Here is a 25255-nt window from a genome sequence, read left to right as displayed (position 1 = left end):
AGTAAGACGAAAAATAATCTGGAAAGTAAGCCTGCCAAAATAAAAGACAATTGCTCATAAAGAGTCCATATGGCTTCCTTCAAAATGCTATCACCTGGTAAAACAATGAATAAACATACCAACAGATAGATTTGTGTGGTGGGGAATATATAATGTACCACTGATGCTTGAAAATGTATTTTAAACTTCTCTATATTACAAATAAGGGATACAGAAAAGGACACTAATTTTGTTTCCCTTTACCAAAAGATTTTGAAATATGATAAATATCTATATTCCTCACATTTCAGTGAGTTGAGTATGGCTGTGGGGGAAGCCATGAAGGGGTGTGTCCTCTTAGGAGAGCATTGGACACTATGTCTCTACAGTCTTAGCCACCATCAACCACTCCCACTGAAGCTCTATAAATAGAAACCCATCTGTAGCCATACAGAAGCAGAGAAAAGATTTATAGGCAAAAAGCTCTTCATTGTTGATTATATTGTTAGTAAGTAGAAAACCTCAAAATTATTGGGGCTGTTAGATTTTCTCATTTTTTTTCAAAAGAATCTTTTCAGGCAAAACTTTCATAAGATTGGAAACATTGTAAATGTAGTATCAAGTGAGCTATGATAAAAAAAATCTCATATTATTCTTAAAAAACCAACATGCAGAACATGAGGGAAACCAGCCCATGGAGTACAGGAGATCAAGAGACAGTGGTATTTGGTTAATCTAGTGGTACATGGAGAAGTAGTGTAGATCATCAAATGACAGACATGCTAGCTTCAATAAGCAGAAACGTAATGTAGCATTAACATATTTTTATATCCATGCATCAAAGAAAATCAAATGATAATGATAACTCTAATACCAAGATTCATATAAAGGAATAAACATTACCTTATCAGTAAGTACATGGATAAATTGTATTTGCTTACCTTTCTGACCAGTACACAAGTTTGAGTTCATCTTGGAAAATGTTTTCTCTATCCAGATAGATCATATGGACTGAGTCAACCAAAAAGGTTCAAACTATTTCGTCATAATAAATCCCAGGCTATCCTTGGATTCATTATGTAACTGTTATTTCATCATATGTATCCCAGGCTAGCCTTGGATACATTAGTACCTGAGGAGTACCTTGAACTTCTGGCCTTTTTAATTTATTTATTTTAATTAATTCATTTAATCAATCAATCAATCTATCTATTTATCTATTTATTTATTCATTATGTATGCAGTGTTCTGCTTGCATGTATGCCTGCAGGCAGAAGAGGGCATCAGATTTGATTATAGATGGTTATGAGCCACCATGTAGGTGCTGGGAATTGAACTCAGGACCTCTGGAAGAGCACACAGTGCTCTTAACCGCTGAGCCATCTCTCCATCCCTACATCCACCTTTTTAATGCTGGCATTATTGGTGTAATGCCATTACACCTGTAACATTACTGTGTGTCCATTTACGCTGTGCTAAGGATTGAACTCCATGCTTCAGCTATTCTTCCAGCCCTTCTCCCCATCTTCCTAACAATTCACTACAGCATAATGCACTGAATGAGTCTAACCACTGGCTTATTAAGATGTTTGAAAACTTCTGGCCAAGGCCTCCACAATCAATACTTTTGATATACATGACAATGTGGGACAACTTTCAACTCTGGTTTAAAAGTAATAAATCACACACTTTGGAATGGCTACTTTCATCACATTATTTTTTAGATAAGAAAAAATGAATGATAAAATTTGGTATTCTTAGTACATGTATGAAGTTATAGTAAATTATCCTAAGACATTTTGTTGTATCACATACCATTTGTTTATATTTTAAGAACCAAAGAACTAAATGGCTACAAGAGTATATCTTACTTTTATCTTCAATATATTCATCCCAGTTAAACATGTTCATCGTCCTATTGAAGGCAGTGCCATTCCAATCCAATGAGTTATTAAAGAAGGAAGTGATATTGATTTCAAAGGTAGAGTTGTCTGGGGGCCACTGCAAGCATTTATTCCTCAGGTTGCCCATGAAGAGCTGTAGCCCAATTAGTGCAAACACACTGAGACAGAACACAGTGAGGATCATGACATCAGACAGCTTCTTCACTGACTGGATTAGAGCCCCCACGATGGTCTTCAGGCCTACAAATAAAACCAGAGAGAGGAAGTCATCACTTACAATTCAATGGAGGATTTACCAACAAAAATATCATGAGCTTGTCCTGAGAAATATAAATGTCATGCAGAATGCCAACAATATTAGTTTAATGTTTGTGGATGAATAAAAATTTCACGAAAAGCCTGCTAGCTGGTGGAAATGAATGGAAACTGAACTTACATTAGAAAACCAAATGGAAATGAACTGAATATGTTTTCACACACACCTTAAAGCAAAAGATATGATTGAGTGACTCATGCTTGAAGATCAACCTGATGTAAACAGTTTGCTTTTATTTGCAGATGTCTTACTCTCTAACCCCATATTGGTTTGTTAGGTTATATATATATATATATATATATATATATATATATATATATATATATATATATATATATATAAAAATTTGTACGAGTAGAGGAGTATTGAGAAACCTTGCAACCACTGAATTCCAAGGGTATAGCTTTGTCTGCACTTTGAAAACATGAGAATGCACCAAAATAAGGAAGACATCTGCAAGCTGAGTCCATGCAGCGCTCATGCTCTGCCTTGCTTTTCCACTTATCTCCTCTTAAAGAGATAGCCAGTTTTCGAACTAATTGATCAAATTTGCATTGGCCCGTGTGTCTCACATCTCAGCTTCTATGCGGAAAGCTTGGTGCTGTAAGATGCAAACAAGGTAGCCTGTTACTGTAATTGCCTCATGCAAAACTTGTTAAACTCAAAGGCTGACTTAGAACAGATTGAGAGAGAGCAACCAGTCAAAAGCAAAGAATCAAACCTATCCAACCTGGAATGGGTCAGTTCCTGCTTTTGATCATTGTCTTGCAGTATGCAACAAGCAATCAGGCTTTTGCCAAAAAAAGCTGTGAGCAGTGAGCGAGTGCAGCTAAAGTCAGCCTCGGTGTTTAACCTAGCTCTCACCTGGAATGACTGATATTGTTTTCAATGCTCGGAGAACTCTGAACGTTCTCAACGCTGAGACATTGCCCAGGTCCACAAACTCTGTCACATACCTGTAATAAGGAGTCCACACACAGACACAATGACAGAACACAAGAAACAGTTGAAGATATAAGGGCCTACCACCTTATACCAGCTTCTTCTTACCTGGAATTACAGAAATAGTTTTCAAAGCTCTCAAGACTCTGAAAGTTCGAAGAGCTGAAACATTGCCTAGGTTTACAAATTCTGTTACATACCTGTAGGATTAAATCAGAGTTATTCAGAATTTTGGGAAATCTACGTCTATGTTGGTCTTGAATCAAGACCATTTCAACTTCAGTGAGAGTTGTCATCAGATTTCCCAGTTAGAGGAGAATGGTATTGTCATTGACTGAGCTGTTATTGGGGATTGTTATTATTACCTTACAGCTAATTGAAACCAAAGCCATAGAATTTATTACAATCATTCCTGATTTCTCCAAACTGAATAATTTGATTGGAAAAGATATTTTAAATTCACATGATAACTAATCAAAATGCCTTATGAATCTAAGGAAGCCAACACCGAGAGCTGCTATAGAGACTCCGTTGCAATACCTCTGCCAGGATAGAAACTATCATAAAAATACTTACGCAAAGGTAATGACCGTGAAATCCAGCCAATTCCAGGGGTCTCGTAGAAATGTGAAATCTTCTAGACAAAAGCCCCTTGCGAGTATTTTAATAAGTGATTCAAAAGTATAAATTCCTGTAAAAGTATACCTGAGAAAAATAGCCAAGTTAACATTAAGGATTTTGTAGGTGGTTTGCATATGTATATTTAATTTTTAAAAGAATGTTGTGGTAAAAGACTTGACACCAGGGCCTCACATATATTGAGCATGTTCGCTACCACTGAGATAGACACACATGCAAGTGCACAGACCTAAAGACGAGTTCAATAACATACATGAATAGAGACCCCAAGTTTATTTCTGATAGAGAATTTAGGCAGAGCTTAAGGCAAAAGTACCATTAAATTCCAAATGATGTTCTCATTGACTGTAAATAAATTGATACTTCACTTTCCATATTACTCAACAGAAAACATGTGAAAACACCGTTCTGTCTGATGATGATAGTATCTGAACTATATGAGCTGAGTTTCAGTATGACTTAAGCAGATAAATGTCAATCCCTAAATGATCAATGTATCAGATATTAGGAATCATTAGGAATCTCTAATATGTAAGATTCAAAAGGAAGATGAAGCTCCCCATCAGGCAAATCAATGCAGCTATTTGAGCTACTGAAAACATTGTCCAAAAGAAGTGGTTCTCAACTTGTTGGTTGAGACCTGTTTGGGGGCGGGGTATCCAATGACTCTTTCACAGGAGCCCCGCATATCAGGTGTTTACATTACAATTCATAACAGTAGCAAAATTTACACTTATGAAGAAGCAACAAAATAATTTTATGGTTGGGGTCACCACAACCGGAATAACTGTTTTAAAGGATTTCTGTATTGGGAAGGTTGAGAAGCACTGTCCTAAAGGAAGTCAGTGGTGAGCATGGATTTGAATTATCTGGTTTAGCATGGCTAGAAAAATGTACTAAGAAAAGGAAAAGTGTCTTGATATGTTAAATGAATAATTTTTGACATGAATGTTTTTACTTACTCCACATTCTTTGTCCAGTCCGGAGGGTTACTCATGGTCATAAATACACAGTTGGTCAGAATAGTGCACATGATAAGCATGCTGAATAAAGTAGAAAGGGATTGTCAAGGAAAACACAGTTCATAGGAAGACCCCACTTTTCATGCATATGCCTGGTTTCACCCCACTAAGACTCACGTGCTTATTTTATGCTGCATATTACTTTATCCTCACCTTTCTTTTGCTTCTGTCACTTTAATTATATGTGTTAAAAAAAATCAACTATCTTTAGATGAGTAAGAAACTTAACAATTAAGAGAAAAAAAAAACCGTAAAGGAGTGAGTTGATGTGAATAATTTATAAATGTAAATTGTCTTCATCATAGACTCAAAAAAACAGAATTGCAAGTTCAGTTCACAAATAAACTAGCGTGGACAAGTTCAATAAAACAATTTAAGGAATTGATGAAATGCATCATGACTCTATTCTAAGGGTCACCCTGGAGGAATGTTGTACACAAAGTCCCTTTCTAAATGGAAGGTACAACCTACAGGAGTTGCCCAAAAGGTTCCTAAATGTAGGGAATGATGGCCGTTGAGAATGTTGACATCCCTTGGGTTTGTAACTAGGTCAAATGGCTTATTAAGTTCTGAGCAACTTGGCTTTAACAGTAAGAAAAAAAAATCATATTACAGAATTTATGTGAAAAGCAAACTAGCAAACGTATGTTAAATATCCTATAATTCACTATATCTGATGCAGGTACTCAGCAAACATTTCTCTTTATTTCCCTGAAAAGCAGAGAAAGTTTTGATTATAATAATTATCTGATTTATTTTCCTCTTTGTCTTGTACGTATAGCCAGTACTCCTCATGTATTCCTTTGGAGTGCAGAAAACAAACAGGAAAAAAAAGTTTTCTTAAGAAAAGGGCCAACAATCAAATAATTGAAATGATTGATGTTCACATTTAACATAAATTACACTTATAAATTCTATAAAAACATCATTTCTTATGAACTTACACACGATCATAATCATCTCAGAGATGAAAGAATGGTATTCATATTCCTTCTTATTTCTTTTCATAAACGATTTCATTTCTTTTATGAAACATAAAGGCCTTGTTCAAGGCCAGGTTGTGGGTAGTGTTATGTTAATCAAGAAAGACAGCTTTTGACTGTCAAGGCATTAGTCAATACAATAGCTGACATTTTTGGTTTTAGTAACAGTGCTCTTAGGCCCATATTTAATTCCCAGGTTGTTCAAATGCATCTACTGAGAGTAGTTCTACATGAGTGACAGGGATCAGCCACGCGAGGGCAGCACAATCTGGAAAACATGACTATACAGAGGAATCTCCTACTTTTCCTTTATTGTTGCAAATAATAATAATAATAACAAAAAAAGTCAAAATATAAGGTAGTTTACCATTCATAGAAGGAAGCCACTCTGTGCCTGGACCATCCATGGATGCATAACTTCCTAGCAGATGAGCAACATTAAAAATATATGGTCCCTAACCACAGTGGTCCTAGACACAGTCCCATGTGGTCCTGCTTGGATGCAGATCCAACCTCCCCCAAATACAATTCCAAGCGTTCTCTGTTGTCCTTCAATTTTCAATCCTCTTCTTCCCTCTTTTTCTACTGCAAGTTGATGACTTCATTTCTTACTTCACAAGAGATAATGATAACACCAGACTCTGCTCCCCACCCCAAATTGCCAAAGGTCTGTTGGGACCTGCCCTCTTTTTCCTGTTAATGGTGGGGCAATTTCCATCTCTCCTCATGTGGTCTGTAGAGCTACCTTTTCCAGAATGCTTTAGGAATAGCTTAGCTGTCCATTCTGTTTTTTGTTTTTGTTTTTGTTTTTTACCTTTTTGTGTGACCCTTAGCTTCTCTTCATCAATCCCCAACACAGACTTGCTTAAGTTTCTCCTATCTTAAGTGAGACTGAAGGTCTCTGTAACCCACAGTCCTCATCAGCAAATTCTAGCTTTACTTCTTTTCTCTACTTCAGAGCCAGAGTTCCTGAAAGAGATGCGTATTTTCTTGTTCTTATGAACCTATTGCATCTTTAGTCCTCCATCTATTCTACCTACAGATGAAAAATCTCCATGTCACCTCATTAAAAACAAAAGGATAATCCACAGCTGACTTTCCAGCTGAGCCTGACAAAGATGTCCCTTGTCCTTTACGTTAAGTCCTTTCCTCTTTCTTTTTAGGAAGCCCCAGATGCCTTCTTGTCTGTGCCTCAGAAGCAACAATGTTTTGTTCCACTTGAAATCTTTCATTTTCCTCTTTGAGAAGAAACAAAATCTAAGCCACCATCCTGGCTCCTGCTATCCACATCCTACCAGAGTACAACAGCAAGCATCATGTGTGTTCATACAGATATCAAACCCTTCTGTCCAGGTAACACTTCTTTCTAGGCCTCCACACTCAGATGCACATGACATTTTTACTTAGGTATCCCATGGACTCTTCCAAATCTTTTGAAAGATTTAGAGTTCCTAAACTGAACCAATAGCCTTCCTATCTCTCTGCTGTGAGGGAAGCAACTCCCTTCCAATGGGTGCATTCTCATGAGTCAGCCAGGAGCCTAGGATTTCTCTTTCTTCCTCAACTTCCACATCTAACTTCCACAGAACACTTACTATTTTGTTGTCTATGTCTGGAATCAGTTCATTACTCTCCATTCTCACATTACTGAGTTGTTAAAGTGTTCATCAAGACCAATAGTCATTGCCAGGCGGTGGTGGCACATGCCTTTAATCCCAGCACTTGGGAGGCAGAGGCAGGTGGATTTCTGAGTTCCAGGCCAGCCTGGTCTACAGAGTGAGTTCCAGGACAGCCAGGGCTACACAGAGAAACCCTGTCTCGAAAAAAAAAAAAAAAGACCAACAGTCATGTAACAAGACTTGTACATTATTGTGATTTCATCTAAAGTGGTCTTTATAAGTTAGTTTGTTCAACTAACTGCACCAAAATGGACTTTGTAAATGTAGCTGGGATCATTTTGGCAGCTTCCCTTTACCAATATATCCAACCACTATATGACATTTTAACATGGGGTCAGGATTCTAAGATGTCTTCTGCTCCTTTGTTCTTTACTGTACTATCTCTATCCTACTAATTTTTAATTGTTAAAGTCATGGGATGTCATGGTGTCTTACATGTGTACTGTTAGATATTCACAATAGTGCTTGATCTGGTCAGGCCAATTACCTTACAATACTCCCCTAGTGTTAAAGTTTATATACACTATGCATACAAGTATCTGTACTGTTAAAGGGCAGAACATACAGAATAATCACAAGATGAAAACCCAAAACCTCATGAAATGTATGTCACATGATGAGCCATGGTCTATAATTCTTATAAAATGCTATTTACAACAGGAAATTTTAATTATATATATAACAAAGTAAAATATGTCAAGAAAAATAATAAAAATAATTATTAATTTTTCATAAATTACAGATAATAAAGCATTCTCAAAGCAGTTGTTTATGCTGTATAATTATCAATTTAATAGAGAAATAGACACTTTAATTAAGAATCATGATAGACATTCAACAAATATATATATATATTTTTTTTTTAATAAGAGATATCTAGACTCAGGTTCATATATTTCTGGCAGAGTATGTATTTGTGAATACAAAATTTCAAATTCTACTAACTTTATTACTCATTGTCAACGTATTTTATCGATCATATGTTTTTCAAATGTCTAAGTTTTAATGAGTAGTTGAAATAGTGGGGATTCAGCACATTTTAACCCACATTAAAAACATGACACAGATATGAACACTACATTGGCAAGGCTACATATTGAAAACTATAAAACTGCACATCAAGGCACAATTTTAAGAGGTAAAAGTAAGAGCAAATTATACATATCCTTTACTGTTTCCTAAATATGAAGACCAAGGGATAAACGAGATTATATTTTTAAAAGTCCAACTTATCTTGAAATGGTACTTCTATAACAGTTTAGGTATATAAAATAAAATTAAAGCAGACTAAACTACATAATATAAAAGAAAACCTTTTTGATTTATCGTTTTATTTGTACCCAAGTATTAAAAGAAGTAGATTGATCTATTGATAGACTAACTCATCAGTTGGAAAATTGAAAATGCTTTCTATGTGTATATGGTGAGAAGAAGCTTTTTAAAAGCTTACGTTGAAAATGGTTGTGTAGCTTTTGCTAAGGACCATTGCCAGCCCACCTCTACGCCCAGTATGAGAACAGCCTCAGCTTTAAGCCCAGTACCCAAGGGTTAGATCTGTCCTTTACCAGGCATGCAGGGCTCATAAATTGTGTGATTAAGCTTCAACTGGTAGCACAATGTAGTAGCAAGATTAGGCTGATAATATTAATGTGGCTGATTGGACCAACGCTGTCTCATAAGATATAGTCATTTTCTACTAAGATAATTATCTGCTACTTCTGTTATCCCTAATCATTTGTGGTTTTAGATATAAAATGTGGGGTGCTTTTGTTGTTGTTGTTGCTTCTGCTGCTGCTCTCAAGGAAAACAGAACACTGCTCTGTTCTAAAATGTTGTAGTCTAATGTATATCCAAAGAAGTTAGAGGGATTGAAAAACACTCATAAATAATCCATGGGTAGAAAAATGCTTCATGTCATTACTTTTCTGACTTGAATGTGCAGATTAAACAATGGGATAGGTCTTTTTCAACATATGAGCTTATTTCTGAGCCAGGAAAAGTATTGATTAATATATATTTTCTTAGTTCTTCATATTAATACTTGATAGGAGATAGCCAGGAATAATCTTTGATTATTAAAGACAGAAGAATGGGAAATTGTTAGGTTGAATTACTCTCTTTTCTACAGAGATGAATCATTCTTTATTTAAAAAACTGACTTTTTAAAAGTATGCATAAATATCACATAACTATATTAATTGGAATCAGTGAAAAGGACATTTACCAATATAGAGATGGGTATTGCTAATACCTTCAGTATATTATCATACTGCATTAGTATATCTGGGCTCTCAAATCAGTTCTCTTCTACTCAGAGAATAATGCAACAGCACTTGGCTGAGAACAGAGGATCTGTTTCAACTTTTAGCCCCAGTACTGACAGTGCACATTCCGAAATTTGGGCCTGCTGACTCACACCTGTGATTGAAGCACCTGCAAGGCTGAGGGACAACAGAAAGTTCCAGTCAAGCCTCGACTATCTAGTGAGACCCTTTTGAAAAAAAAGTGAGAGAGAGACACAGACAGAAAGATGGAGACAGAAAGACAGAGAGAGGCACTCACAGAGACAGAGGAGGAAGAAGGGTCTTAGATAAGGACTAAGCATTGACAACCTGTCAGCAGCATTCCTCATCTGTCAAGTGAGATATTGGGAGGAATTGCATGTGTTTTGGTCATTACAAGCTTCAGATGCAGGTGGAATATGAACCTCTTCATTCCTAGTACAAATTGGGACAGAGTAGTTATACATTCAAAATACTTTCAGAAATACATAAGTGATGGGAAGATTTCTTTTTGTGGTTGTTGCAGATTTATAGCTGCTACCAACAACATTGTCCTAAGTACTAAGTACTAAGTCTTCCTTAAGTACTTACTAAGTGCTTTTATTAGGCCTCAGTGCTAGGTTCTATGTCATACATGTTTGCTTTCCTCCTAACAGGATGTAGCTCAGGCTGGCCTTGAATTCACAATATAGCAGCAAATAGCCCTGAACTTCCGAGCCATCTGCATCTTTCTCTTAGTACTTGGGTCAGAGGTATGCATCACCAGAGCCAGCAATGCCTTTATTATTATGATTTCTGTACTATGGCTACAGTTTTCCAAGTGGAGGAAGAGAAATAGAAAGAAAAGTATAATGTGGTCAACACCATATACTAAGTAAAAAAAAAAAAAAAAAGTCTTCAAAGTGAGATTGGAATCTTGATTTCTGATCCCTAACCTTAAAATTTTCATTCCCCTATCCTTTGTAAGTGATGGACAGTTCAGTGTTTGCAGTGCAGGGTCTCAGGGTTTTAATGGGCTAACCTGGTGTCGGGAATAACCATAGCATCCATACAACAACATCTCCCAAAGTTACTTCTCTACCTCTACCCTTTCTAGACTTCAGATTTGCATTAAGAACCAAACTCCACAGTTCCTCCCCTAATATTTAACAGATGTCTCCAATATGGATGCTGAAAACCAAGCACTTGATTTATCTACAGGTTGTTGTACTCAGAGCTGTTCCAGGCTCAGTCCACCGTAGCTCCAGTTTTCTTTCTGGTCCAGACTAAGGGCTTACTGTCATCTTTAACCTCTGTTACTACAATGTGGTCTACATTCTGTTGCCCTGGAAACTGTCGGCCCTCGGCAACAGATAGCTAAATTTGATAGCACTCCGATTCTCTGGACCATAGTCAACTATTATCCTGTGGCCATCCCCATGCATTTTAACATACAGTAAAGGCACTGCTTTGGGAGCCACAGAGCCAAGATTCAAGCCCAGAGTCTTCATCATGTGGAGTGAAGCACAAAGCCATTGTGAAAACCATTGTCACATATATCTTGGTTGGTGGGATCTCTGCTTAGTTCTTATAGTATCATCAAAAGATAGAGCTTACCTGCATTTATTATAAGCCCTCTTGCCTTTCCTCATACCTCTACTCCAAGATAATGCATTTGAAATAGGACATTTTAATTCAGAATGTTACAGAGTAAACTTGTCTCATTTGCTGCCCTGGAAGAAATCTGTGGCTCTGCATTATTTAAAAGACTCTAGGAGAACCAGGAGCTCATGTTGAGGCTGGCTAGATGGCTTAGTGGGTAAAAGTGCTGGCCACCAAACCTGATGAGCTGAGTTTGATCTGCAACATCCACATGGTAGAAAGATAGAAATGACTCTCCCTTGTTACCATCTCCCTTCCACACCCATGCCTCCATACATGTGGGAATCTCTCTCACACAAATAAATGGAAGCAATTTTGTAAATTCAAATATATGAATTCATTTTTGGAACAGCTTAATAGATTTGCTTGCTCCTGCCTTAATCTATAAGGCTTCTGGTCTATTTCTACCTGAGCTACGTACAATAAAAGACAAATTCAGGTGGTATGTGAACCTCCAGAGAGGTCCTAACAGGAACTATGTCTACAACACCTAGATTCTCTGACTAAACTTCTGAAACTGCCTATGTCTTCTACCAGTGGGGATGTCATCACTGACACGGACCCCTGAAGTACATAACTTTCAAGGACTTTCATAAATGGGGGTAATTGTTTTTTATGAAATATCCTATAGAAGATATGATCTTATATTTCAAAACAAAAGCCTGTCTCACTTGTTTTAATATAGGGTCTGCTGCTTCTTCCATCAGAGGGAGGACAAAACTGATTTTCTCTTCCATTCAGATCTTCTTTTCTAGCTGTTTTATATCAGATGGTCTAACTTTTGCTTTTTTAGTCAGTATTTTCCTTAGTGTGTATCTCTCAGTGTCTTCTACATGAATGGGGCATAATTTCATAAATAAATTATATTTACATAAATGAAATATAGCCATTGGAAGTATAATAAATAATTTGCAAAGTTATTCATGCAGTGCACGTAAGCTTGAACCATTAGAGAGCATCATGTTAAGCGTGGGAACGGAGACACAGACTCAGACTTTATTATTCATTTCCATTGCTGACTCTGACTTTTTCTCTGTGTAACTGGCTTCTCTTACTGGAGCCTATGTAAGGAAATTTTGTTAATGTAAGATAATGCACAGTAAATTTTAAAACCTTAGACATAAAGATCAAAAAATTATGCCGATGATACCTATGCAGACCATGGGGGAAGGAATCCATCAGAGGTACAAAAATGAGAAAAAAAAAAAGACATTCAAAATGTCACATTTCTAGACGCATAACTTGTATTGGCAGGAAAACGTTGGGGACATGGTTTGTAGCCATCCAAACTGAGACCAGTATATTGCACCGGGTTTATCCCATTCCCAAATTTCTTACTTTATCTAATTCAAACTATTTTCTACATTTACTACTAGTGGTGAGATTTTATGGTAAAGTCCTAAATTTAGGTCATGGTGTGACTATAGCATAAAATTTCAGGCCATAATTCTAACTTAACACTTGTCTTGTCAGGGCCTGTGAAATGCTGCCATGAGTTAAGTGCTTACCATGAAAGATTGCCAACCTGAATTGGATCCCTTGGAACTAACATAAAAGTGGAAGAAGAGAGCTAATGTCAAAAAGCTGACCTCTGACCTCCACATAATGCACCCTGGCACCTCACACAGAACACCTCACACATGTCACATATACCTGTTGACATAGCTTGACTTTCAGGAGCCTCATGGTAAAGAGAATTGACTGGTACAAGTTGCCCTTTGACTTCCACATGTATGCAATGGCATGTGCATGCATACACAAGTACACACACACACACACACACACACACACACACACACACCCCGAAGGAATAAATAAATCAAGGTAGTAAAACATTTAAGAGTTTAAAGTCTTGCTTGGGCTAGGCATGATGGCATGCTCCTTTAATTCCAGCATTCAAGTGGCAGAGGCAGGTGAATCTCTGTAAGTTCAAGGCCAGCCTGTTAGACTTAATGAGTTCCAGGATAACCAGGACTACATAGAGAGACCCAGTCTGGAAAACCAAAATCAAACCAAACCAAACCAAACCAAACCAAACCAAACCAAAAAACAAAAACAACAACAAAAAAAGAGTTTGTCTTAATAGAAACTTAGCTGTGTTATAGTTCCTCCTACTTTGAGTTGGATTCCTGAAATATGCAATTTTTTTATAGAAACTCAAGGTTTCTATGTGTTCCTATTTGTTCCTCTCTCCAACACAGCTCTGGTCTTGGCTTCCTTGGCTTTCTCAGGACTGACTCTCAGCAAGACTACTGCTTCTGCCTTGAATAAAACCTCTTATTCCAGCTACTGTGTTTAACTTCAAGGACTAAGTCAAGTTGCTGTTAGCTGTCAAGTTCTCCCCTGCCCTGCCTCCAGGAATCCTGTCCTTCAGGAAGGAGAATAAAGACTGCAATTGAGTATAAATATATAGACAGGCAGACTGAAGCCTGTGAATAAAACCAGGGAACAAATAATCAAAAGAGAGTTGGAGAGAAAGTCAGCATAACTGCCATTGGGGAAAGAACCTGGGCAACATTCAGAAAGTGCAGAGTGTGTATAAACACACATGTATATATATTCGTGGACACAACGTTGACAAACACTAACATAACAGAAGAAATTAGTACAATTCTGACCAAAGGACCAAAACAACAACAACAAAAGCCACAGCATAGATTCTTTGTCTCAGTGTATTTTAAATGATGAATCACTGAGAAAAGTTAATGCCCAGAAACTGTTCCAATACAGCACTATAAAGTTCAGAGGCATGGAAACCTATCCTGGCCATCTCACTAAAATGAATAAAGTGTTGAAGGTGGTGAGTTATTGGGAAGGGATCAGAAGAGGAAAGAAGGTAGTGAGTGACTGAAAGAAAGAAGCAATGCATCAGAGAGAATAAAAGCCCTTGGGAGAAAAAAAGAGGGTTTTACTTACCTGCTGTCCCACCTTGCCACAGGCTAACTGCTGAGCAAGACCAAAGAGCCACTAATGGACACTGACAGCCACATATATTTTGAAAATGCTCTATTTCATAATTAAGTCAAAGGAAAAAAAATACCATTTTAAATGACTATTCATCAAAAGGATATGAATGTACCAAAATCTTAATAGCTATTTTCCTAAGAGGATTGAAGGGCGTTAAAATGTACAGGGCGGAGGTGGCACTGAACCGAGAGATTGCTTTCCCTTTATTCAATACTATAAAGGTCTGAAAAAGAGAACACAACAGGTGAAACAGAATTTACAGACTGCACCAAGGATGTTTGAAGAGAGCAAGAGACCCCTCTAAAATATCAAGTGTTGCAACAGTTGATAAAGGATAAAAAGTTGATAAAGGATAGGACGATAGTCCTTTTTCTTGCAAACTATTCAAAATTTGATAAGGACCTTCAGGAGGTAAGGAGTACAAGGTCAATTTCGTGGTTAGGACCACAGGACTTCTTGGTAACTTTGCAACTTCTTGGTAACTTTGAGTCTTTTACTCATAATTTCCGCCATGTCTGTAATTCTGACACAGCCTAAAATTGAGGTTTCAGCAACTTCTTCATTTAGGTAATTTTTCCATAAAAACTGTTAAATCTTTATTTTCCCCTTACATGTGTTCTGGTGTTATTTCTTCTGCAGGGAGCCATGGGAAAATAACAGTTTGTGGTGTAAAGGCATAATTAAGCCCGTGAAGGACCTCAAAGTCTTAAATCACTTTCAAGGCAATACAGGAATCTTAGACACTGCTCTTAGAAGTATAACACACACACACACACTTTCTACTTTTCTCTTCATCACAATGCAGTAGCAAGGGGTGAATCTGCATTAAATCTGCATTCAATTTATGGTCTAATTAGTATTCAGGAAAATTAGTTGGCTTTGCCTTCCCACATGCCCCCTTGCGGGATGCCTCTTTAGTATATGCCTGTCCCAAGAACACAGGCTCAGACAAGTGCTTCCAAAACACTTCTAGAATAATGGCTCCATTGCTTGATCAGGCCCACCCAGAATCCTAGAGATATTTTAAGAGATAGAAAGAGGTACCTTCTTCGCCATCTTAAAGAAATCAGGGAAACAAAAGCAACTGATCTAAACACTCACTTTCTTATTGATATAGTAGGGGTCCAGGTCCTCCAGAGGCTCTGACACCATCTCTGGAGGAATGTCTCCATAGATAAAAGGAAGGGATTTTCCTGCTTCCAAGTCACTATTTGGCTTTGGGCCATTTTCGTCGTCTTCATCCTTGCGTTCCTGTTTGGGTCTCTTAGCTTTCTCTTCTGCAATGCGTTGTTCAATAGCAGCAAGGGATTCCCTGGTAAAGAAGCGGAAGCTGTCAGGTCCTGGCGGTACCAGCACTGATTGTGCCATCTTTTCATCCTGCTTCTTTAATCACTGTTTAGCTCCTCGCATAAGAAAGTGCTACAGAAACAGGAGGGGAAAAAGCAATGACCATTAAGATAACAGGTGAGGGGTGGCAATCACAGGACACTGAGCATAAAGTATGCAAAGCAAAACAGCTAGAGACTTCACAAAGGCAGCAGCTGCTTCCAGCACTGCGAGCCCTCATGCATGCATTCATTTGCCTGCATGGAGATCTTTCTCTCACATCCAGTAGGTGTGTATGAGGTAATCTATTCTCCCACTCCTGAAATGTTTGAAGTGATCATGCTACTTCACGGGGAAAACACCCTGTTCAGAGCTTGCAAATGGAAGATACTGTGTATTTTTCTGTGTGCTTGCTGTTTCATTTGTGTGAATATTTTTGGGAGCCATTTTTATTCGCCCTGCATTCTGTCTGAAAATATAGCATTCAAAACAAAAGAAGAAAAAAAAAACCACACAAAATTGTAGAAGCAGAGCTGTGCAGTGATCTTGCTTCTCTTTCTCTGTCTCTCTGTCTCTGTCTCTGTCTCTGTCTCTGTCTCTCTCTCTCTCTCTCTCTCTCTCTCTCTCTCTCTGTCACTCTCTCCTTTCCTTTTACTTTTCCTTTGGCCCAATTTATCACCTTTAAGAGTTTATTCAAAGCCATGTCATCTGGGAAAGAGCTCAGGAAATCCTGCAAGGCCAGGCTGTGGACACAAGTGACAAGCAAGGCAGGGTGAGGAGGTGCAGGAGTTGCCCGGGTGAAGATGGCGTTTGGAACTGCTGGCAAACTCCCCAGGAAGGGACCAGGCACCTGCCAGCACAGGCAGGAAGTCACTCACATCAGAGGTCTGGAGCTTGGGCCTCCTGGCTTAGCAACCTGCTGCCAACTAGTGTAATTGCTTCTTAAATTAACAAATTTGCAGTACCAGAGGAAACATCACAGAGAGATACCATATTTCCAAGTCAGAGTCTCATTTGATAAAATCTAGCAGAGTAGTGTAAATATCTGTCTCGGAACGTGGACTTGAAAAAGTCTAACCGTTTCTCTTTTAAGCACAGTCCCTGTAATATAGGTTTTTGTGATGATGTATAAATGGTCTTTAACTGATGTTCAAATCACATTTTATTAAAGTAGATAACTTGACAGCTGTGACTACAAACGTGACCTCCGCCAATTACAGGAGTTTCTGTGCTATTTAAAGAATAAAGCAAAAAATTTGACCCCAGAATGCCATTTAAAAATCACTTATAATCTATTTCTTCTTTTTTTTCCTTAAAAATAAAAATCCATTTTAACCCCTACATTACAGAAATGAGTTGCCACTGTCATATGTGAGATGCCTCTTCTAAAAGTAAAACAAGTTACCAGTTCATTTCTGCAGTCCATACCTGGGAAAACAGGAGCGAATCTGAACAACATAAGCTGCTGCATAGGTTTCATTAATTTTTTTTTTTTTAAGTTGACCAGCACCTTTCAGGCACCAGTTGTCAGACTGCCCTGTCAGCATCACAGGATCTCCAAAGCATCCTTCATTTTCCTCTCTCATCCCCAGAGGCTCTCATGACTAGCCGTAGGCACAAGCATCAAGATAATCCTTACACGTTCAAGGGAGAAAACTGTCGTGCCCATGCCTGGTGTTCTAGGGGAACAGACATGCTCAAACATGCAGCCAGCAGCTTCAAAATGAAAGTGGTCCCCCTATAGATTTCCCCCAAGGATTCTACTGCAAAGGTGGAGAAGCCTCACAGAGAGCAAGCATAGTTAAGAACAGGAACACATTACCCCTGAAGAAGCTTTTACACTCAGAGTTTTGGGTTGATAGGCTGGAAGCAAGAAGACTGCAGCTAAAATTCCATCATGCTTTAAAAAAAAAAAATTTTTTTTTTTTTTTCAAATTCTCCTTTAAAGACCACACCTAACTTCCTGTAAGAGGATTCTGGTAACTGAAGTAAGAACAGGCATTTCCTGTGCGGGGACTACAAAGTGACATTTTTATAACTGCCACTAGAGGGCTGGGAATTGTGAGGAAAACACCTTCCTAGAAGAACACTGAGCACGCAGCCGGTGGCAACCCAAAGCATTCATGGGTGGAGCCCGGAGGAGGGTCGGCAAGCCGTCAGGAACCCAAGCATAGAGCTGAAGATAGGCGAAGCAGTCTGCTGACTGGCAACGCTTCCGTTCAGCCCTTTTATTTTTTAAGCCAAAAAGACATTTAATCAAAATAAATAATTCAAAAGTAAAAAGAAACAAATAGCCGACGGTTAAAAGATTTAAATCCCTATAGTGCGTTACTGATTCTGTTAATGAAATCACATTAATGGACATACTTACACAGTCAAATTTAGCATTACTCTCCTTTCCAGAATATCTGGGGTCCAATAAATTATTGTTGATGTAACAAAGAGGCAACCTTTTTACTATCCACTACTTAAGTTACTTTTCTCATTTTTTTCTTTAAGTTTAATTTGATAATGCAAAAGGCTTTTTTTCTCTCTGACTAGTCACTGGAAAAAAAAAAAAACAGGGGTTCTGCAGAGATGACCCTGGATAAAGCACTTGCCTCACGTAAATGAGGACGTCAGTTTGAATGCACAGCATTTACATAAAAAGAGCAGGCAGACGCCACAGCCCACCTGCAATCCCAGGGCTACAAAAGCAGAGATTGTGAATCAATAAGCCAAGCTAGGTAGCCGAGCCTGAGGAGTTACCTCCAGGTTCAACTGAGAGACCTTGATTAACAGGTACCGCAAAGAGCAGTCAAGGAAAATACCCAGCACCAGTCAGTCGCTGACTTCTACACACAGGCACATGCATTCATGTACATTTTTACCTATATGCAAACACACGCACAGGCACACACTCGGAAATACACACGGCATACAGGTGGTTCTCAACCTTTCTTATGCTCTGTTTCATGCAGTTCCTCATGTTGTGATGATGTGAAGAATACCTGATATGACCCCCAAGAGGGTCAAGACCCACAGGTTGAGAACCACCGTCCTATTCGCATATACATGCCCAAAAGAAAAAGATGCATATAAAAAAAAAAAAAAGAAAGAAAAAGAAAAGCTACTGGGGGAAAAAGGGAGTTCTGACAGGAAACTGGGACCATAGCTAGCACTCTTTCAACTAATAACATAATAAGGATGGAGAACCTACTATGTGCCAGTCACTGGGCTAAGATGCCTGCCTGAACTGTCCCATGACTTTTTCCGATAACACTTTCCTGACTTACATTTGAAAAGAGAAGAGTCACAGTGAGATTAGAAAAAGTCACTGGAAGTCAGGTAAACTCAATTCAAACTCAGTCTGACAACAGAAATCTGTATCCTTTATATAGTCCCGAAAAGAAACACTCACACAACCTAAACCTAGAGTAAACATGAGCTACAAATTAGGCAGGGCTGCAAGTCTGTCCTCATTGTCAGCCTGACTGGATTTGGAATCACCTTCTGGCTTGTTTTTGTTGGGTGTTTCCAGAGAGGCTTAAACCAAGGAGGATTCACACTGCATAAGGGAGGTCCTATCCCATGTTGGAAAGTCCTGGATTGAATGAAATGGGGAAAACTGAGAAAGCCAACTAAGTGCCAGATTTTTCTGCTTTCTGACTACAGTCACAATGTCCTCAGTGGCCTCATAGTCCTGCCAGCCCCAGCTTCCTGCCATCAAGGCTTCCTACCATGATGGATTGTGCTTCTTCTTATATCTGGCATTTTGTAACCTCAAAGAGAAGTAGCTAATGCAAGTTAATCTACCAAAGCTACATATTTGTGCATTTCTGGTCTTGTTTGCAGTAGAGATTATATGTTTTGAAATGAAGAAGGGAAAACTTAGCCAGAAATAGTATTTTTACTCACTGAGAAAGTGACTCAAACTGGTTGTAGCAAAAAGAAAATGAAAAGAAAGGAATGTGCTGGTTTGTAGTTTATTGTCTAAAACTAACTTTATAGGATGAGTCAGGACCTCAACTGATGCCATTAGCACAGAGTTACACTGTATCCATTAGCTCTGATTTCTACAGTGAGCGGTACTTTTTAGAGACTCTTATTGTGATAGGTCCTACAAAAGTCCAGCCTGCCAACCTCCCAAACTCAAGTGTAAAAGGCAACAGCAGCAACATCGCCACATATATTCATACACACCCCCACACACACTCACAGACATAAACATATACACACACATTCACAGACATTCACACACACACATAAATGAAACTAATCTTTAAAAAAAAGTTTGATTAGTATAAGGGATATATTAATATAAACATGTATTTTAGCAATACATTAGCTGTCAAATTTCAATGCCTGAAAATTTGGCAAGTAACAATATCAATATCACAATATATATACACAGTTGCCCGAAGAAGATTTTGAACTATATTCATTTGTATCACTCATCATGCAGAAGACAATGTTTTTGAAAGACTCATACAATACCAGAGGGGCAATGTATAAAGAAGTTAGATAAAGAAGGAAAAAACCTTAGAAATTGTATTTCTAAATTCTGGTGTCATTGTTCTATTGCTACTTCTCTTTCAATGATTTCTTTCTTTTGGGTTTCCAAATTATAAAAAGAAAAAGAGAAAGGGATTGTGGAGGGCTGTGAGATGGACTAGGCAGGGCTGTGCTTCCTTGCAATCTTCATGCAGGGCAGGTGGAAACAAGCACCCTGGGGCTTCCCGGGTAGCCTGCTGAGCTTATTAAGCAAGCTCCATGTCACTGAGAGAGCAAGTCTCAAAAGAAAAGGCTGTCCTCTGCTCTCCACACACATGTGCACATAAAGCTGCACACAACAGATGCATCTGAACACACTCAAACACTTACCTGCATGCATAAACACACACACACACACACACACACGAAACATTGATGAACTAAAATTGTAAATTAAGTCATGCTATTATACAGAATGATATAAATATGTGATACGTTTATACTTACATAAAAGGAAAATCATAAAAAACAAAACCAAGGCTACGTAATAACTATTGTGTAACTAATTCCTCTGCATAAAAGTCGGCATTTATATAATATAATAAGTACTGTAAGGATAAACACAGTGAGAAAATGATTGTTATTATTTTCTGTGGATAATAATGTAATCACGTAGTAATTGATAATTAATAGCTTGGGATAACTTGAAGTCCTAGAGACTTTGGCTCCCCAGGGTGAAGAAGATTCGGAAAAATCTGAGAAATATGAGTTTCTAGTGCTGTTTTAAAATAGTGACTTAGTTTCAGTATATTAGAATAAAATGTGCATAAACTTAGAACACATTTGTTAAATCTTATTTGAAGTCCCCCCCCTCCTGTTTCTCAAGGACTTTTGTCCTGAGATTTGAGCCTGTCCTCCTGTGCTTTTTAGTGGCCACCTGCTGTGGTTTTCTTTCCTCTCTTTATTCAGCCTGAATCCAGCCCCTTTCTATAACTAACAATTTCCCCAAGGGGGGGGGGGGGAGAGTTCTGGACAACCAGACTTTCCTGTGTTCTGTGGTGGATCAGGTAAAGAGTACAATACAACATGAAGAACCAAAGTGCAGTCTGCACCAGTTGAAAAATGTCATTTTTTTTTCTTTTTAATACTAGATGTATTATAACATGAAACAAATTCCTTTTCAGTGCTTCATGTTCATATTCTGTGTATTGAGGATGTTTAAATTAAAGCTAAGCATTCCTTTTTGTGATTATTCTATTTTTGAATATAGCTTGTTTTTATTTAACAGAAATGCTTATCTGTTGTACCACAATGAACTCAGAGAAATATAAGTCAATTTGAAAAAAAAAAAAAACTACTTTACATGGCATTTTTCTGAAAAAAGTTATAAAGGGAGGTATTCCAGACTAGAGAGATGTACCAGTAAGTAAAGTCCCAGAACCCACATAAAAAAAGGCATTGTGGCGCCTTCTATAAATCCAGCACTGGACAGCTGAGATCAGTGTATTTAGTAGAATTTCAAGTGAGGCAATCCAGCAAAAATTCCATGATCCAGGTTCAGTGGCAGACCCTGTCCTCCAATATAAGGCAGAAAGCAATAGAGGAAGATGCCCATAGTTAATCCCTGACTTTCACACGTCCACACAGAAGTGATTTAAGGCCCTACATGTGTACACACATAAGCATAAGTATATACTACATCACACACACAAACACACACTCAAAAGACATATACGACCTCTCTCCTGGTCTTATGTTCTTTATTTGCTATTTGATGCTACATTAACTAAAGCAAGAAGATACAGAGCAAGCATTGAGTAGCACAGGCTCCGTTGATTCAAAGTAGACTTGTGTCTCCTGTGTCTCTCAAAGAATTCAATTTACTCTTCCTGTGAGCCCCGTCCTCTAACTAGCGTTGTGGTAGACTCCCCCTCCAGTGAATTGCAGCCTCTACATCCTAGCACACCTGGGCTGGTTGTGATGAAAAGCCATGGCTCTTGCTTGCCTTGGCATTGGCAGGCTGGAGTGTGTTCTCAATTGCACTGTGGCCTGCCTCTGTGCCCACCAAGTTCCAACAAAGCTAGTGGCAGAACATAAATGTCTTGCTATCAGCAACTTAGTGTTCTCCCTGAAAGGTGACAGTGGTCATGGGGGAAGAAATGGGAGCCGGAAGGCTGAACTGTTAGGAATACCAGGGACAGGAGTGTAGATTATAACATGGAGGTCTGTAAGATTCCCTAACAATCTAGCTCGAATATCCCTCAACCAAGTGTTCTCCCTGATTTATTTTTGCCTCACTAGTGGAGGAGCCAGCTTAGTTTAAAACACAAGACAAACTGAGTCACTAGTTTGCTAAAACTTCTGAAATGAAATTGCATTTTCTTAGGAATAACCAAAGTACATATAGAACCTCGTGCTGGTCTGTCCACCAGCACTACCGCCTTCTACAATCTTTTCTTTCCATTCACTACACTATTCTACAAGGTCACAGCTCTCATTCAAGTACTCAAAAAACAACCTCAGCTTATACACATAAGCTATATTTCATTTTGCCACACACACAAACCACACACACAAACACAAACCACACACACACACACACACACACAAAGAGAAAGAGAGACTAATAAACAGAGACAGAGAGAGAGACAGAGACAGAGTCATTTCCTTGGCTCCTTCTCACACGTCATAATCTTTGCTTAGATTTTTCTTCAGTGATGATTTTTTTCCAGCCATGCTGTCTAAATTTACAAACCATCTGCATATATTCTAATGTACACCATGACAGCATGACCATTCTTCCTTATTTCTCTCCATGGTTTCATCTGTTACTATTATATAGTTGAACTACTCACAGTATCTGTTTCTGTCAACTCTAAGACAAAATTCATGTCTCAGTCAGTGACTCCAGACACAGATTCTAAATTCTGTTAAGGAAGTTGCCCTGGGACAAGACAGTATGGCATGTCAAGGAGTTTCAGATCTGGATGAAGAGGAAGCCAACAAAACGGGACTTCCAAACCCTGCTAGGACCTTCATGAAATTGTCAGGGCCTATCATTTGCTTACTTTGGAAGAAGTAGAAACTTCCAGGCACTTTCACATTCTGATGAAGTAAGTACAGAGATTCAAATAATCCAAAGGCAATTCTCCAAAAGGTGACAGCATTCTAAACAAAACCACTAACCTATACCAGAGAGGCAGGAGATCACAAGTAGAAATAGAGAGAGCCGAGATGGTCCTGAACAGGGTAGAGCAAGATGATGTGAAAATGAGAGCAAAATTTTGCTCTGTCATTTTTATAACCAGCTATTCTTACGACTGTCTCTAGCACCTAACAGGAACCAAATATACAGATGAGCAATTGTAATGTGTACCTTCTGGGGTACAGGTATTATAAAACTCTCAATACTCAGCAGACACTGAACGAGACTTTTTTTACCAAGACAGAAAGAACTATTCTGTTTATCTCTTTTAGAAGCACCATCTCTTGTGCTCAGGTTTACTACTGTGTTCATGTTTATAGTGTCAAGATGATCTGTCTCCTTGCTGCTCCATCTGAGTAGGCTAACCACACCTCTGAACCATTTATCCCCTATCTCTTCTCTTGGAACACCAAGGTTGGAAACCTATTATCAGTTAACGCTATTACAAAGTAAACAATTGGTCTCTACTCTTCGCTCTGTCCCTACTCTACCCACATTATACACAGCTCTAGTGGAATCTATTTTAAAACATGACTATGAACAGGGAGGGGGGGCATGCCTTTCATCCCAGCACTTGGAAGCCTGAGGTAGGAAAATTATCTTAAGCTCAAGGCTGGTTTGGTCTACTGAGTCAGATTCTATCTCAAAAGAAACCAACCAACCAGACAAGCAACAAAAATTCTGTAATTTCCCTAAACCATTCCAAACAAACCTCCATAGATGTTTAAATGTAATTAAAATCTCAATTTTATTCTCTTTTTTTTGTCTGATCTTAGCTCTCCTCTCCATCATTTCTATCTCTTCTATTTATTCAAGTTAAGATGAACTATTTTTTGCTCCATCTCCTGAAGCCTTCTTATCTTTGTATATCTGTTTCATTTAGGATGCAATATATTCACACTTCCACCAAAAAACTGAAAATTAACTCATCAAAGCTGAGTTTCAGCATGTTCTGTAAGCAACCCCTGTCTTCTAAACTAGCAGTTAGTTCTCCCTCCTAAAGACATGGAGTAATAGGAAGACCAAGAGAGGCTGAAGCCTGTCAATGATCTAAATAAAAACCTTGTCCTGCCATTTACTAATGCATTGATTGTGACCTTAGATAAGTTACTATGTGGCTCAATTTTCACACCAGTGAGCAATAAAGACCCATTTGACATTTTGTATAAATGTATATAGTATATTGTGACTGTTGTATGTAGATGCTTAATTTTTCTATTTCTCTTTTTAGTTCATCTTCTTTATCCTCTCTCATTTTTCTGTGATTTCTAGGTCACTGAGCACAGCATCGTCACACTTCAGATAATGGTAACACAAGCAAGTGATAAATCAATTTCTTTGAACCTACTTTTTACTTAGCAGCTTTTTTTCTTTTCACTGAATGTACTCCATTCTTCCTTGACATTTAAAATATATATTTTAGTTTTGCTTATATGTGTGTGTATATGTAATCTGTATGTGTATGACCATGTATGTTTCAGTGTCCACTGGGGCCAGAAGAGTGTGGTGGATCCCCAGGAGTTGGATTTACAGGCAGCTATGACCTGCAAGAAAAGGATGCTGAGACCCAAACTTAAGTCCTTTGGAAGAAAAACAAGTGTTCTTCACTACTGAGCCATCGCTGCAGCCTAGTCATTCTTAGGGTAAATGAGGGATCTCCTAAGTGTCTGATGTTTTGGTGTTTTATTTGTAAGTTCTAAATGAATAACTGGGTAGACTTATGACACCTCTCTTGTTTTAACTTCCTTGTATTTTCTAATTCATGGTCCTCAATCCACAGTCAGACTAGGCTTTTCACTTCTCCTCCTCACTCTCCCTGCCCCCTGTACTCTCCTCCTCCCCCTCACTAACCCCCACCGTCCACACACTTAAACATACTTGCTGGACATTTTTTTCT

General features: G+C 38.3%; 1 protein-coding gene across 4 annotated transcripts in view; it reads right to left on the bottom strand.

The window, feature by feature from the left end:
- The window catches only part of LOC117703068 (sodium channel protein type 2 subunit alpha-like), a 130702-nt gene that overhangs the window by 71407 nt on the left and 34040 nt on the right, over positions 1–25255 (bottom strand). Inside the window, exons 1-7 of one of the 4 annotated variants that reach the window (XM_076928834.1) lie at positions 17503–17632; positions 15456–15773; positions 14460–14577; positions 4743–4833; positions 3718–3846; positions 3064–3155; positions 1851–2123 (exon numbers count right to left, since the gene is read on the bottom strand). In XM_076928834.1, coding sequence (XP_076784949.1) covers positions 1851–2123; positions 3064–3155; positions 3718–3846; positions 4743–4833; positions 14460–14577; positions 15456–15722 — 970 coding nt within the window. In that variant the 5' untranslated portion in view covers positions 15723–15773; positions 17503–17632. Of the gene's footprint in view, positions 1–1850; positions 2124–3063; positions 3156–3717; positions 3847–4742; positions 4834–14459; positions 14578–15455; positions 15774–17108; positions 17404–17502; positions 17633–25255 lie in introns of those variants that run through there. The other 3 variants (XM_076928835.1, XM_076928833.1, XM_076928836.1) reach the window with 3 other exon arrangements.

The sequence above is a fragment of the Arvicanthis niloticus genome, chromosome 2 (assembly GCF_011762505.2).
Source record: "Arvicanthis niloticus isolate mArvNil1 chromosome 2, mArvNil1.pat.X, whole genome shotgun sequence".
NCBI lineage: Eukaryota > Metazoa > Chordata > Mammalia > Rodentia > Muridae > Arvicanthis > Arvicanthis niloticus.
The sequence above is the reverse complement of the archived record's forward strand: the minus strand, read 5'-3'. Positions and strand labels throughout refer to the sequence as shown.